The sequence below is a fragment of the Brachyistius frenatus genome, unplaced genomic scaffold (assembly GCF_029030835.1).
Source record: "Brachyistius frenatus isolate BFR_SWC_R1_liver_20210118 unplaced genomic scaffold, ASM2903083v1 Contig_274, whole genome shotgun sequence".
Lineage (NCBI taxonomy): Eukaryota > Metazoa > Chordata > Actinopteri > Embiotocidae > Brachyistius > Brachyistius frenatus.
The window spans coordinates 65,799-83,082 of record NW_027210873.1 but is presented as its reverse complement, the minus strand read 5'-3'; the positions used below and the strand labels follow the sequence as shown (position 1 = coordinate 83,082).

Genomic DNA, 17,284 nt, shown 5'->3' with positions numbered 1-17,284 from the left:
CTGCAGACTGATTGGTAACTGTTATTTCCCAAAATGATGAACCATTTTTCAGGTTTAGATTGTCTTTTTTTTTTTTTAATTATTATTATTATTGTACTCATAAATTAATGTATATCAGCCATACTGTACTCATTTCTTAATATTGGTAACCGCTAATACTTCAGTTTCCCAAAGCTCTCTAACTACCTAACCTAATATTAACACAATTTTTGACTTATTGTATTTAGTTTTATATATAAACAAATTGCAGGAACTATTGTGAAGTTTGGTCAAGCAATGATTTGCTTTGTTGCAGAGATAATTGGTTTTTTTTTTTTTTTTTACTGATACCATGTGCAATCATTTACACAATTTTGCTTAAACAATAAAACCATAGGTACAGCATTTATATCTCAGATACTAATAAATTACTTTAATGTTTACCATAATACAGATAACATCAGCTCCAGTTTTTCCTCAAATGAGCTATTTCAATTGTCTTTTGGTCATAAGTGTCAGAGTTTATGCAGCAGAACCTTTTTATCGATGAATCTCTTGATAGTTTTGTGGTTCCAGTACCGACAGCAGAAGGAAGTGCTTTCCCCCGCAGGTGTAATATTTCACAGCTTGAGAGCAATCTCTTCTAGTCCTCCCACTCCTCACTCTCGCCTTCATGTTATCTTGTATAATGTAACTTTTTTACCATTTCTTCCAACCTCAACTTAGATTTCTATTCCTGTCTGTATGTAAAATATGCATTATTGTAGAGTTATGCATTCAAATGCACAGCATTTTAATACAATTAAGTGCACTCTTTCTCATCTTTTGAAGGTTAGGAAGGCTTTGCAAGCTCCCCTTAGTTTGTTTCCTCTTGGTGCCAATAGTAAATGAGTTGGTTCACACGCCCAGGCAACTCTGATTTATACCACCAACTGTATCACACAAATCATCCCCACTCTGCCCTGTAAAAAATGAGAGGGTGGAGGGGAGAGAGAGGGAGGGAGGGAGGGATAGAGAAGGAGAAGTGCTTCCTACTTCGGACTTGAGTTACATAAGCGTTGAGTTGGAATCTGAATGAGGAATCTGGACGTAGACCCCTGTAATGAGGAGAGTTATGTTATTCTGACTCTGACTGAAATATACACTTATTTGCTGTCTTTCTGTGAGTGACGTGAGAAAATGAATGTGCGATTAATCTCATATTTGTGTGGCAAGAAAGGAGCTTGGCGTGTTTAGCCAACCTTAGTCGAAAGCCTGGGGGGATTTTTGATTGATTTGGGATTTCTGAGTTTTGTCCTTATGGTAGCACCATAGTTATTATGATTCAACCATCGATATCTGGACAAATTGAATGGAAACCCATTTGGTATTTGTAAGATGGACCTCCTGTACAGACTAACCAACCAACACAAATGTCATTCCTTCAGCTATGCTGTTTAATGCTGAGTTTTTGAAAATAATATTTTCTATATATGACCAGATTAACATTGGCAAAACATTGTTGTGGGGGCCCACTGACGAGGCCACCTAGCCACCATTAAATATAAATGCCACCAATTATGTCCTGCAACCACATCTGCTGTGTTGAAATACTTTAGTGGTACAAATAACTTAACACATCTGGAACAAATAAAATTGGCAAACCACTGGAGATGGATGAACCTGAAGCTTTTTGGTCCCTCAGAATCTGGACAGTTGTTAACCAAACCTTCTTTATTTATAAATCAGCATGTAGCTGAAAATGGGCTGGAACTATTTATTGACGAGCAGCAGTTTAGTGGAAAAATGTAGCTGATAAAATATATTTCTCTCAGTTGTTGATGGAAACCAAAACGGAGATAAAAGAGTCGATATTGGGATGGACAGAAACATTAGATTGATATCAGTCTTCTCATCCCAAGTGTGGAAGTACAGCAGGGAAACACACTGCGCAATTGGTACGCAATTCTTTTAACCAATATATTACTTTTCACATCTGGATTGAATTAAATTTGAATAGATTACAAGGTTTTATATTTGGTCAAACCACAGCTAAATAGTATATGATTATTTGAAACTGAACCACATAGCACTGTGTTTTATTTGGCTCAGGTAAAACTGCCACCAGCAGACACTCACTCAGGTATTCAGGGCTGCTTATATGGTGAGACTGCAACCTGATCCTCCTGTAAAAAAAAAGCACACGTGTAGCTCTAACTGTGCATACATGTGCTGTAAATGTGTGTGGTCAGAGGAGAGGGGACTTTGGATCTGGCTTTAACCTCGCCTGCGGCCTAACAGTCATAAAAGCAACAAGAGAGCAGACGTCTGGCAGCCAGCGCACATAAAAAACATCACATTAAAACCAATGTGCTGCCGGGTGGTCCAGCCAAATGGATTCCACTGAACCTTGTTTTTGTGATCCGCGGCTGTAAAGTTTATGTTTGTCATCCTGAATGAAAAGGAAACACTATTTTTTTTTTTTAAATTGAACAGCCATCTCGTGGATGACAACTGACAACAAAAGCAAAACTTTGAGGATAGGTGATAAAAATGAAATGCTGTGGAAAGCATGCGCATACAAGCTAATCGAATGGCAGTGAAACCAGAGCGGGGATGAAACTGAATTCCCACACAAAGAGGATGTTTTCGCTACATGTTCGAACTTCCTCCTCCTTCTCTTCTAAATCAATTCCAGTTTCTTTATTTATCTAACCCTCATCTCTCTATCAGTAATGTCATTCATTTAATTTCCCCTGCTTCCCTTTCAGCCCTTCTTAATCCGTCTATTTCCACTTCCCTGAACGAAGGAGGAGGAAATCCCACACTTTGACTGTGATGAGGGTTTAGACCTTCATAGCTGGACCAAAATGTTATTGGAATGAATAAATAATGTATTGCCGGTGCAGAGTGCACATTTATCTTCAGTCTTATGCATTTGCATTTCAAGCATGCAGCTGACACTTTTAACCTGCATTGAGTGAGAAACCAGAGGTCCAATAGTTGGTCAAAGACCCTTGAACAGGACACATGGGACTTGTTATTGTATGAATATTCTGATAAATAACAGCACGGAAACATGCAGCAACATGCATAATGAATTCTCTTAGTCCTTTTCTTCCCCTTCGTTTTTCTGTGGTGACTTCTGGATCTATAAACAATCAATTTACATTTAGATTACTCTTACCAGTGACTAGACTGAGCCTTTGGAAAATACAACAACTGCTTTTAAAAAAGCAGTGTCATACCATACCAACAAACTCCCTGCAGACATGGAAAAATCAGACCTTCAGACCTTTTAAATTAAAAAAGACTGTAATCAGAACTTTCTCTTGCCTTTATTTAGTCACACATGCTGTTTCCAAATGGACTTGTGTACCAGCTAGCGTTTTTAAAGGGATAATATGGGAAACAGCTAAGTACAGTTTCTACACAAATTTAGAATATTTTGAACTCTTGTGCTGAATACCCAATTACATGGCCTGACAACTGTAAGCAATATTTGTTTTAAAGGTGTAAGTGGTTGAACAGATACAAATTTTGTGATCTTCAGGCTCTCTGCGTTATTGCAATTTAGTTTGAAATAAAATAATGGAAATTAGTCTACAGTGTTTCGCTTTTGTTCTAAATTGAGTTAATATGGAATTAACTGTTGAAATACAGCAATGGTATTGCTGCTTTTAATCAGCCCTATCTCAAGACAATAATGACACTATTGGACAGCAACTAAAAGACTGCAGTGTTAAAATCCGCTTATTAAAAAGGTGTGTAAATTGCATCTCTGTGTCAGAGATACTCGTCCATAGGCTTAAGCTCCAAAACCACATAGTTAAGTTTGAGGAAATAATATGGTTTTGATTAAATGTGAAGTGGTTACAGTTTGGTTAAGTTTAGGCAACATAATTACTTAATAGTAAAAGCACCACACTGTTTTTTTTTTAAATTTGTATTACAGTTTTATCCTTAGTGATATTACTGGTTTTACTGAAATTCTTTCTTAAATACTGACCTGCACAGTAGACAGCAGCATGTATTTTGTGGGCAGTAAAATTGCCTGCAATTATGTAGGTTTTCTGAGATGCTGTTGCAACTAAACTTATTAAAAATGAATGGCTCCACCTGAATGTGTCTTGGTATAATCTGCTGTTATGAAAATGAGAACTGTAATACACTCAAACAAAGTGGCTCAGATAAATGCTTTTGTTGTTGTGGTTTTTTTTTTTTAAATCTTGAAGTCCTTGGTTTTCACAGACCACTAAACCAACTGACCATTCAGACAGCCTAAAGAAGTCCATGTGTAGCTGATCCTGTTCCTGTGATTGATCTTCTCCCCCTCGTTAATCTCTTCCTCCCTCGCCTCCCCGTCCCTCCATGGCCTGCTAATTGCTCATAAAGTCTCTTTATAGGGAAAGTAACGAGGTTTTAAATCTCCACTCTATCTTTACTGGGCTGGGGAGATTTCACAGACTGCACTATGCCGGTCTAATCAGATGAACTGCTTAGTTTACTGCTCACTGAAGGGCACACCGAGCGAGTGTACTGTAGTATACAGTATATCAGCATGTTTCTAAAAAGAAATGAAGGGATTCAAATGTTGGAGGCTTTACAGCATGCAAGACTCAGCTGAGTTTCTAAGTGCACTCTGCAGGAAGAGCTGAGCTACGCACATTTCTCTGAGAACCTAATGGGCACCAGGGGAGCTCTACAATATACTTATATGCTATGATCTTTGGCTGTGAATATGAATATATCATTCAGTTAAAATTGTATTATGTCTCAAATACATGTCTTTTAAAGTTCCTACTAGTACACAGTGGGGTGGACTATCTACTTTGACTTCTACTGTCAAAGCAAATAAACCACAACTTTGAAGAGAAAGTATCCCAGCCTCCCAGGAGCCTTTTTTTTTTTATCAATGTGGAATGATTGAATGGGGAATTTTGTTCCCAGACAAGATGGCTGATGTTGAATCATTCTGACGATTTTATTCAATGACACACTAAAAGTTTTAAAATGTTGTCTGTTTATGACAACTACATTACAGTTGACGCTTGAGAAAATTGTGTTTAAAGCATATAACTATGTTAAAGTCAAAGTCAGATTAGGGAAATATCGTGTGGACTCACACTTCCTACATGCCCGTCCACCACACCAATATCCTCACCCGGAGGTGCTGAGTCATCCAATAAAGAAGTTTACTTGACTCTGCTTTGTTGCTGTGTCCGGTATGTCGCCTAAAATCTAGAATTGGTGGTTTTAGGTCCATATTTTAATGAAATATCTATGTTTCTGTTTAATGCAACTCTCTTCTGTGTTCCAGGTCTGTCTCTGGTGTGGATGTCGACCCTGACGTGGTGCACATGGAGATGCAAGATACAAGTGGAGGTACAGTGACGTTCCATCTGGTCATTTATCTCATTATACTGTTAGATCACACCAGAATAGTAACATTTCAGATCAGAGAAAAGTGATTAGATTTTAATTGTAATTGATGTGATTTGTGGATTTAAATTCTAAGGCACAGTAAAGCTGTGTCCAACAAGCAAAAGTTTAGCCTTGATAAACTCACAGACAAACTGCATATCAGCCAAGAGACACCGAGTGAGCAGACATTTACAGGAAAGGTTTATTTTTCAACAAATATAAGTGTGTATTCTTGGCATCTAACAAACATATCCAATACATGTCCTTCTTCAGAATACATTTACACAGAAGATTTTCTGGAATATTTTATACCTGCATTGTTTACATCCATGTTTGGGAGCTAGCAGTCTTATTCTTACTTCCCTTTTAAGTTAATACAAATTAAAGTAAGCAAATAAATAGTTAAATATTAAAACAAGGACACATTTGCATTAGTTTACTGGAAAGCAGCGATCAACTTATGTTTTATAGGTATGTTTTAAACCCTCATTTAAATGAGCTGACAATTTTAGCACATGTCAGGTATTCATCTTCCACAGGTGGGGAGAAAAGAAACTAAAAGCGGCTTCGCCTTGCTCGGTTTTGATTTTGATTTTGGGAACAGTGAGTAAACCTGCCAAGATGATGTGATGGGTCTGGATGCTTCATAACGAACACGTAAATCAGAGATGTATTCAAGCCCGAGACCATTTAGTGCTTTACAGACAAGTGATGGGATTTTGAAAACTCTCCTTTGACACGCAGAAAGCCAGTGCAGTGATTTAAGGGCCCGTGTAATGTGCTCTGCTTTCTTGGTGTTAGCGAGGACTATGGCAGCAGCATTCTGGATGAGCTGCAGCTGTCTGGTTGATCTTTCACAAAGACCTATTACAAGACATATTACACCATTGCAAGAGTCCAGCCTGCTAACAATAAACACATGAACACGTTTTTCTGTATGTAATTTAGAAAGAATCCTTTAATGTTTACAAGGTGTTTATTGGCACATTTGATACACTAATGTGTGTGTCAGTGCCTCTAACTGTCGGTAGCAGGCAGTGGTGGAAAGTAACTAGATACATTTACTCAAGTACTCTACTTAACTTCAAATTTGAGGCAAATATGCATTTGTCTCAGCTTGGTTATTTTTGAGAATAACATGTTTCGTACCCTTCCTCTCCAGTGAAAACTTTGTATCTCTAAATTTGTTCATTTTTAATTGGAGAAAATGGTCCTACTTACAGAACGTGATTAATTACTGTCGATTCATTTGAGAGTAATACAAATCCCAAAACATCATTTCTAATATTAATATACTGACTGGGAGCATTTACTGCAAAGTATAGTTTTACTTTTCATACATTTACATTTCATACATGCTTTAATTTAATTAAAGTTCTGAATGCAGGACTTTAACTTGTAGTGGAGTATTTTCACAGTGTGGTATTAGTACTTTTAATGAAGTAAATGACCTGAATACTTCTTCCACCACTGATAGGAGGCCTGTGAAGTACATCAACCTCATGCACACAAACAAAACTGGAATTCACATATAAAGACACTGCTCTGCAGAGCTACAAGTGGGTAAGAGCTCTAAATGGAGAGACCTTAAGGGGCATTTAGAATAAATCCAATTTTCAGTTTTCTGTTTTTGCAAAAATATGACAGTCAGACTGTTTTTGTGAGCTCCGTTTGTTAACCACTGCATAGCCATAGCTAGCTAGTGCGCTGCCTTTTTTCTCCATACATTCATGTCATTCAAGACAGAAAGACTTAACATAAACACAATTTTTTTTTTCTGACTCATTCAAAGGCACACGGCTTACAGCATCAAGAGAACATTTTCACAAGAAATGTTGTAGAGGGCAGATAGAACAAGAAGTCTCGTGTTTAGTTTGTTTTTGTGATGAAAACTGAGTTGGCTCAAACTCACGTTGTTGGCCCAGTTTTCATAAATCTTTACCGGTAATGACACTGGGTTCAAATCTGTCCCTTTTCTTTTAAATTGACTCATAGCGCCACCTGCGATTGCGGATGGTGAATTATTTGTATATTTGTAAGGGAATCATGGCAGAAAGTCTATGGCAAAAGTCAGATGATAATCTTTCTGTTCCATTTTTTCTTTTTTATTTGTACTTGTAATAAATGTTGAATTTGTTTCTGAGGCACGATGTGTTAAAAGTATCTTCCTGGAGTTTTATATTTGCAAACCACATTGTGTTTGTTTGTGAATTGCAGGGCATTTGTTTTGGTTTTTTTGTTAGGTTTTGGCAGGAAATTACCTCCATATACAATGGGCTCTCCCCCTCAGGGCAGAACTAGCCTGAACACAGCCTCTAGTGTAAATGCAGCTAATAGAAGAGATGAATGGTTGACCTTGCTGTGGGTGAGCTGCTAGTATTTGTGTGTGAGGGGGTCAATGGAGAGTTAATGGGTAAATTAAGGAGGGACACCAGGGCCCCCTGGGGCAACAACAGCAAATCTGGATTATCATATCAATTGAGCAACACAGACAGGTTAGTGCCCAACTCCTACCGAGGGCCAAGAAGATAATAGAGGTGTGTATTTGAGATTGTGTGTTTGTCAATTTGAGGTTGTAAGTGTTCATGTGTGTTCAGAATCCTTATCCACCACTGGATTTCAACTCCTCTAGGTCTCCCAACCTATAATCCCTCTCTCTAAATAAACCTGCTCAGGCAAAGTCAGAGAGGAGTGACAGAGAGTGAAGGGCAAAACGCAGGAGATGTTTTTATATTTGCAGTTCCACACTTTCTCCTTAAACCTCCCCTCTGGGAAAACACAAATACCTCTTAAAAGTTGAACCTCTCGAGGAGACACGCAGTCTTTGAACCCACACACAGAAAGATGCTGCCTGCATTGTGAAATCTGTCAGCCTGAACAAAGCAGCCTGTGTTTGTGGTGGGTGAAGAGGAGAGGCTGTCTGTCTGGGCCAGCTGCCCATGCACGGGAGCTCTTCCTGGGGCCAGGCGCCGCCACATGGTCCCCTCTCCTCCTCCTTTTCATTCTCCGCCTTTTTCGCTCTCCTTGCTTCCATGCCCAGATAGATAGATAGTCGAGGGGGGCTGGAGCGATCGGGCATGCTAAACCAATCTGTTCACCCCCGTCACACGTGGCACGGCCAAGGTTAAACGGTGGCACGCTACAAAAAAGGACACAGAGTTGAGGGAGTCTCTGCAGAGAGGAGGAGCGGTGCCCGTTTCGTCGCGCGCAGGTCGGCTGCCTGACGAGAGGGACAGGACTCCAGAGAAATGGGGGAGGTGGGTGGACGATTAATGGGTGAGCCATGTGGGCGGGGAGGCTGACAAGGAGTGTGTCTGTCTGTGTATGTGTCATTGGGGAGGATTGATGTGCAGGAAAGCATGAGTGTACCTTGTTCATGCGCCAATACACACAGAATTCACACACTTGTGTTGGGCCTGCAGAGAGACAGACAGAGGCATGCATGTGTATACACAGAGATATCCACCAATCCCAACAGTGCAGGGATTTAAATGATGGGCACCATACAGTAATGTAATGTAAAGTGAATGTAAAGTTATTCAAAAATGTCTTTACCCATGTTTATTTACTCACTAAGAACGTGTTTACGTCTTAGTTTTCCTTGTCACACCATCCGAGTAGTACAGGTGCAGTAAGAAATTGTGTGTGCACTCAGAATATGAATGCGTCTGCAGGTGTGTGAGGAGAGCCAAGTTGTACGAAGAAGTGTATGTGCCACAAGCTGGAATTGGACACTTAACCCAATCTAATAGTTTTTTAATGAGTTCTCCACCGTATGCTGCTTTGATTAAACGTCCGGGCTTTTCAATAAATTTGCCGGTCCATTCGTTAGACCAGACGCCTCTCCAAGAAAGAAAAAGCAGAGGAAGAAAAGTACAGCGCCGATGAGGAGGATCGACTGTGGAGTTATTTCACCCTGCAGCTGAATGATTTGAGTTTACTGTGATAGATCGATTATATTCTCTGTTGCTTTTATTTTATGGAGTCACTATGTTGTCACAAATAGTAAAAGATGCCTTTGTGAAGAGCAAAGGGGAACGTTTTTCAACCTAGACTCTATTTTCCTATCATTTGGGGTCTAAGTGACAAATGGGTACAACAAGTGGTCCAGTGTTGAACAAGATCACTTCAGCTGGCAGCTGCAAAACAGGCTCTAATGTAATACTTTGGGAAAAAATGTGACAAATCAGTGTCCATTCACACAAAAAGATTATTTCTGCCTCTGCCAGGTTCAGATTTTTAACATAATGGTCTGACAACATTGTCACACTGTTTGTCAAACCAGCCTTTATTGTCCAACCTTGAATTGTTGGTTTATTCAGTGTTTATTGGAAGACAAGCTTTAATGTCATTTTCTTGTCCTGAGTGAAAGCATGTTAAAAAAACACAATAATTTCCATCCTACTTTAATTTTCTGTAGAAAGAAAGTGACTTATTCAATTCAATTCAATTTTATTTATATAGCACCAAATGACGACATAGGTTATTTCATGGCACTTAACACATTAAAGTCCTTACAGCAAGACTTTACAATAGTATACAGAGAAACCCAACAATTCAACAATTCCCACATAAGCTAGGAGGGGGAAAAAAAACTCCTCTTTAAGGGAGAAAACCCTCCAACAGAGGGAAGGAAAAACTCCCTCTTAACAGGAAGAAACCTCCGACAGAACCAGGCTCAGAGGTGGGCGGAGCCATCTGCCTCGACCAGTTGGGGTGAGAGGAGAGCAGAGAGAGAAAATGACAGCATAGAGATAGAAGAGAAGAACTGTTGGTGGAGATGACAAGCGCAGGGCAGAGACATGCAGCTCCATGGCGGGACATCTGCAAAAGAAAGAACAGAAGCTATGCGAGCAAAGGAACTGAATGGAGACAACAGACAATAAGAAAAAACTATGGGAGAGAAAAGGATGGTGAGGTATGAGTCAGTTAAAGAGTAGGAGGAAAGAAAAGAAGCTCAGCGTGTAACGAGGTCCCCCAGCAGCCTCGGCCTATAACAGCATAACTAAGGGTTGGTTCAGGTCCACCTGAGCCAGCCCTAACTATAGGCTTTATCAAAAAGGAACGTTTTGAGTCTAATCTTAAAGCTAGAGAGGGTTTCTGCCCCTTGAACACAAACTGGGAGCTGGTTCAACAGGAGAGGAGCCTGAAAACTGAAGCTCTGCCTCCCATTCTACTTCTGTAAACTCTAGGAACCACAAGCAGACCAGCGTAATGAGAGCAAAGTGCCCTGCTAGAATTATATGGTTCTATAAGATCTCTAAGATATGATGGAGCCTGGTCTTGTAGAGCTTTGTAAGTTATTGAGAATTTTAAATTCTATTCTTGATTTCACAGGAAGCCAGTGAAGAGAAGCTAAATCTCATCAGTACTCTTGCTGCAGCATTTTGGATCAGCTGCAAGGTTTTTAATGAGTAATTTGGACATCCTAACAGCAAGGAATTACAATAATCCAGCCTAGAAGTAAAAAATACATGAATGAGTTTTTCTGCATCACGCTGAGGAAAGGTTTTCCTGATTTTACTAACTGATTAGTTTCATCTGGTTTTATAGAAATATATTACAGAAAGAGTTTCTGATGTGTCATCTGCATAAAGCAATGGTCATCCAGTTTATGTCTTTTAGACAGGCTTCAAGTTTTACTAACTGATTAGTTTCATCTGGTTTTATAGAAATATATAGCTGAGTGTCATCTGCATAACAATGGTAGTTTATGCAGTGCTTCCTGATGACATCTCCTAATGTCTCCTCCATCATCCTTCTCATTGGTCCCATGTTTAATCTCTGCAGTTTGACTTTCTTTGGTGATTTTGGTGGCTCTCTGATCTCTAATATTTGCAAATTATCCTCATTTTTACAAGAAATATTAAAATCTAGTGGACAGATTCCCTTGAAATTAACTAAACACTTTAATTATTTTTAAATGAACTGATGAACCCAATTTGTTTTGTAGTTTGAAACATCCACTTTACACATGATATCTCATGATTAAATTGTCCGATTTTTATGACATTTGCTAAACACAGTCATGACCCTAGAGGCTTTGTGGTTTAATTTTTTTTTAGCAGTCCTACCCATATATGTCGTTAATAATAACTTTTCAAATAAATTCATGTCAAAGTCATTTAGTATCTGAGTATCTAAGATTACATGCCATCAAGTAAAGACTTGAACAAGCGTCATGCAGCGATATGGCTTTGGGAAGTGACTGAACGTGTGGGTGCAAGCTGGAGAGTGGGAAGTTGTTTGTGTGAGCATTTTCTCTCTCGCCAGCTTGTCACCTCTGGGAAGAGAATAACGGCTGAATTTCAGCAGTCAATGTTGCTGATGCAGCTGCTGGTTGAAATTCAATAGTGGCTGAGCTTTGCAACAGGCGTTCACCTGTCCGTGTGTCTCTGTGAGGATAATCCCTCCTGGCCATTTGGATGCTGGAACGGCTATATGTCTTTGGGGAAGCTGTCATATCTTATGGAGTTTGGAAAATAATGTCTTCATTTTTTGTGTTTGCCCAGTTTCTCTCTCATACATTTTCTTCCATGCCCTGTGCAGCTTCTGCTTTTCTGTGGATGGCTTCGTTTTATGCTGAACATACTGTTTTTATTATACAGTGGAAAGGAGAATTAATTTATAGCCACTGTCGTCCCCTTTCTCCCTCCTGTACCCTTAAAGCTTTCGAGGCTAGGGTCATCCAGTTTAGTAAATGACCCAAAAGTACATTTTCTGTGCATCCTGTAACTATTGTGAATAAGCATTTAAAAAAAAAATATATATATATATATATATAATATTCTGAATATTTTTACATATAATTAGCAGCCATAGAGCCTACAATTTAAATAGCATTATTGGGTATATAAACCCATGCAAATACATGTGTAACATGAGTAAGAAAGGTTGTTTTTTTCTACCAGCAGTAACCAGTGTTTTCTCTCTGTTCGTCTGTGTCACTGCAGGTTACCTGTACGTTACCTGTCTCATCCAGAACTGTTCGGACAAGATGGTGACAGCTCAGTTCCTCGGCAAAATCGATCACAACTCGTTGCTGGTGCAGGACGACTACATATTTGTCAAGGTAAACATCACAACAACAGAATAAAAAACTGAGTAAAAAGTCATTTTTATGTTGGACAGTTTTGTCAGCAAATACAAACTAAACAAAAATGCTCTCGATTAGGGATCTCTCCTCTGAGAGCTACTTTGACAAAATAAAATTGTCCGACACTGTGACATTTATTCACATAACTGAGCTCCAACAAAACCAGCTGAATAAGCTTATTTTACATTAACAATAACAAATTGATAGTCAGCACACATAATTACCAATAGTTTGCAAACTATTCAGTAGCTCACAAAAGAACTCAGTAAAAATCTTGGAGAGACTGAAAAAACTGCAGCGTAAACAGCAGACAAGAGTATCTCCAAGTGGCAACCAACAGTGAATTCACCCTATGGTTTGTAAACAGCCGTTATGAAGCATTGAGTTCAGATTTTGGCCATTGCCATCTCGGTCGTCCCCAGCAGTTTGCAACCGGTAGTGACCATATTTGGATGAGCTGGGGGGAGCGAGCAGTGGAACTGACTCGATCTGATTGGAAACCCAGTGACACTACGTCCCACCTACCGATAGCTGTAACCTCACTGCACCACAAGCCTGTCAATCAAACAGACATGCCCCCAAAAACAATTTTATTGTGTGAAACTTATTTTCTGATTAATGACGGGATTATTTTCAGATGGACCGCCAGAAAACTAATAAGAATGAGTGACTTTAGCTATTAACACTGAAATAACTTATGGAAAAAAGGTATTGACTCAGAATTTTGATGAGCGAATTTAAATGGAAGTCTCTGGAACCGGAAGATTTTTGGAGCCAGCCTCTAGTGGCACTCAGTGGTATTGCAGTTTAAATCACCTCTGCATTGGCCTCATTTTTCAGACCTGGAAGCTACGTCTACTTTTATTTAGAGTCAATGAGTATCTCCTGTCTTCTCAGCAGTGTACTCGTGTTAATGATACTAATGTCTTTACATGAATTTATCCATTACTGGAATAATACTGTTAGATGGTACCTTTAAGTCAATCTCTCTGAAACCTGCCTCTCCCCTGTTATTTATTATCATTCAGTATTTTTGTGTATTGTATCTGTCAGTTTATCTATTCAGTTTTGACTGTGTTTGTACTCTCACAGCCGAGGCTGCAGCGTTCTGTCTTTTTTACTGATAAACTCCTGCGGCCCAGATACCATGTCGAACCGTTTGCTTGAAATGGACAAGAATTGCTATTCAGGACGTTGTGCAGAATTAATCTTGCCTTGTCTATAATTTACTTGCCATGCAGTACAGTACTGTACACTCGGCAGAGGCCAATAGCTGAATCCCATTTGCATGTGATAAGAGGAGGATATACAGGAGGTGGTATAGTGGATCCCGATAGTGGGATAGAATAGTCACATCTTGATAAGCTGTGTGTGTCTCCATTTGTGAGTGTTTATGATTGTGTGCATGTGTGTAGATGTGTGTATGTAGCTATTAGTGTTTGGAAGTGGAATTAAAACCTCATGAGGTAACAATAGACTGGTCCATTATCCTCCAGGGTATTATCCTTCCAGTACTCCACGTGTTAATCTTTCACTCGTATCAGATTTAGAGACAAACATGTGGATGAGGAACAAGAACTCAGCACGTGTGGTTTTATTTACTCATTAGAATCTCTCAAAACAAATGTTCACACTGTCCAGGTGCCAAAATCCAGAACAGAGAGGAGTCGATAACAACGTTCATCGAGTGCCTCTCAATCACGAGCGTGTTTTCACAGTGATTAAACTTCACTAGCAGCACAGGGTGATTTCTGCCCGTAGTTTCACCTCTCAGGCTACTGTCCTTACCATCTGATTGGCGCAAATTATACCTGCAGTCAGAGTGAGGGTCCTGCAGGCTGCACTCAAGGATGTACAAACCTCCTCCTCTGAGTATATTTAAGATGGTAGGAAAAAGTATGTTATTATTTATAGTCGGTGTTCTCCTTTAAAATGTGGTGTTGAAAATCACACATAACATATTATTGGTTATCAAAACTCTGTGCCTACATTACCCACAATGCATTTTAACAGCTGACAGTTCTGTGAGAGATTGGCTGTTCGCAGCACTTGAGGACATTTATAGTTACTCACATAATGAATAGACTGTTATTAGACCACTGTTATTTTGGAAGGCCTCACATCTAATTCCATGAGTGTTTTTTGCTTGTTATTTAGCTGCAGGGGAAGGGTGGTGTTGAAGAACCTTTGATTTCATCTGAAACCAAACCTACATCCTGACATTTCCCAGTTTATGACAACATTCACGACAACCCATTTGAGTCAAATCAAGGCTATACATTACACACAATTAAGGGCAGCGCGGCTTTTAATGACAGGTAGGTGCATTTGTAGTCAGCCAGAGCCCTACAGAGACTCTAAGCCCACCTCAGCTGCACCCACACACCACCCCTTTACCCATTTTTGGATTGAGTGAGGCTGAGTCAGGTGCTGCCAAAATGGTGATAGCCAGAACCACACTGAGCTTCAAAATCGCTCTTCAGGAAACCTATGGGTGATGGCACAAAGGCTTTGTCCATTTCCTACATCCAGTCTATAATGTCCACACTTTAAAAGGCCAGTAGAAGTCTACCCTTCTTTGCAGTCTATAGACATTCCCCAAGACATAAAAACAGCTCATGTCAGTAATGTTATCTGAATTTAACAGCTCTGTGACAAGAGAAAACAGGAAAACATTTTCTGAAAACCACAACACAGGATCTTGATAGATCAAGTACAGCAGTCTGGAAAGTTCTGAAGAAAGAAAAACTGTTTAAAATAAACACAGCACAAAGAAAACAACTGCCGCTGATGATTAACAAATCACGCACGGGACATCATCGCCAGCCTCGACTGCGTAAGTGTCACAATCCACAGTTCATAGAAGACTTGAGCAGCAGAATTATATAGTCCGTACTGCACGATGCATACGTCTTATCATCCGGTTGAAATTTGCCAAAAAAATACAAGCAAGTGGCAAAAAGGTTCAGGAACAGGTTTACAGAAAAGACTGAATGAACCTTTACTGAAGTGATGCAAAGCCAAAAGTGTGCAGAAAGACAGAAAGTACTTATGTTCCAAAACGTTGTAGCTTGAAACGTGAAACATGGAGGAGGTCGTGTCATGGCCTGGCTGTGCAACTAACGTTTTTACCAGTGACAGAAAGTGGAAGGTCTTATACCGTCAGTCACCACTTTAAAACCCAACACTGAGCATTTCACTGACTGAAGACTGAAGGCCAAGCAACAAACATGAACTGAAGGCAGTTGCTTATAAGACCTAGAAATAATTTCCCCCAAAAATACTAAAGCTTGCTTTGCAGTTAAATATTTGACTTTGTCATTTTTATTTCCTTTCACGTTCATCTGTTAACTATCTTTTGCACACCTGAAACAGGGGAACAACATTAAAATGTTTCTTTGTTTAAAACAACAAAACGTGTGTGACTAAGAATAGCGTGATATAACAGCGTAAAGCCACTCTGTCGTGGTTTTGATCTCAACTTCAAATATCTAAATTGACAAAAGCATCAAACCTCACTCGACTGTTAACATACTTTTGGAGAGCAGTGTATACACATACACTTGCCAGCAGTGTAGCCAGGTCCTCGGGGTGCTCATCTGCTGTTAAGGCAGAACAGAAATATGCAGAGTCAGAGCTGAGAATGCAGTGTTAACGGCATTCTTTAGAAAGCGTTTTCCTTTTCAAAACACAGTCGATAGCGCTTCCTTCAGGGGATCTCATTATATAGAAATGTCTTTCATTGTTTCATCATTTTTTCATCACTGTTCAGCATAAAGAAAAGCTGCGCTCATCTGCTCCTTTCAATCACAAGCGATGTTTATAATCACAGCTCAATCTGAACTCCGACAACTGAGACTCAGATATCCAAGAATGAGGGAGAAAAAAAAAAAAAAGCCCTTCCCACAAAACCCAGAATAGAAGTACTGAATACAAAGTTTTTCATTGGGCAATGAAAGCAGCTCTAAAAGTTTTTGCGCTGCTCACCTTAAAAAAAGAGCCACACGGTGACAGGCAGTGTGTTTCAGAGTGTGGCGTGACGGCATCTGAGCCCATCACTCAGGCTATGACACGTTCAGCTCAGGATTAAGTCGCTACCAGTCACTGGTGCTGTCTATTTCACCCTGCTTCCTCTGCTAAATCGAAGCCTCAGCTATTTGGGTATTCTGGTTCAGCGCCTCGTGAGCTTTCTGATCGGCTCGCAGCAGGAGGGCAGCATGATTCAGCTTTTTACCCATTTGTGAGGTGAATACCAAAGTGTGTGCAATGCGGGGGAGTTTCTTTGCATTTACCTTTCAGCAAAGGGTGAGTCACCAACAACAAATGGTGAACTGTGCACCTCCACCTCCACCGGCAGTCAGCTACACATTGGCAGATGATACCTTGGATGAAAAGAGTATTTTTCCTCCAGGAAATTATTTAAATATAATTGTCCAAACTCCAGCCCTTGATTTCAGCTTGAATGTGCAGACTATTGGTGCCATGTTGCCTACATTGTGTTTGCTTTAACAAACTCACCTTTTATTCTCAGTGGATTCATTAGCTCTTAACTCCTCGGCATTGTCCTTCTCATTTCTTATGGCTTTTGCAATGACTACAGGACATCCATCTATTATCTATACCCGCTTTATCCTGAACAGGGTCAGAGGGGGGCTACAGCCTATCCCAACACACTTCGGAGCGAAGGCAGGGTACACCCTAGTCGCCAGTCTATCACAGGGCCAACACATACAGACAGACGGAAAGAAATCCCATTCACGTAATACTTTTCTGGGTCTTAAAGCCAAGAAATCTATAAAAAGTAGA

At 39.8% G+C, this 17,284-nt stretch overlaps 1 protein-coding gene across 7 annotated transcripts in view; it reads left to right on the top strand.

Moving 5' to 3' along the window:
- Positions 1–17,284, top strand: part of sorcs2 (sortilin-related VPS10 domain containing receptor 2) — a 329,545-nt gene that overhangs the window by 261,884 nt on the left and 50,377 nt on the right. For all 7 annotated transcript variants that reach the window (XM_069721844.1, XM_069721842.1, XM_069721841.1 and 4 more), the window contains exons 6-7: positions 5,279–5,343; positions 12,336–12,454. In XM_069721844.1, coding sequence (XP_069577945.1) covers positions 5,279–5,343; positions 12,336–12,454 — 184 coding nt within the window. The remainder of the gene's footprint in view (positions 1–5,278; positions 5,344–12,335; positions 12,455–17,284) is intronic.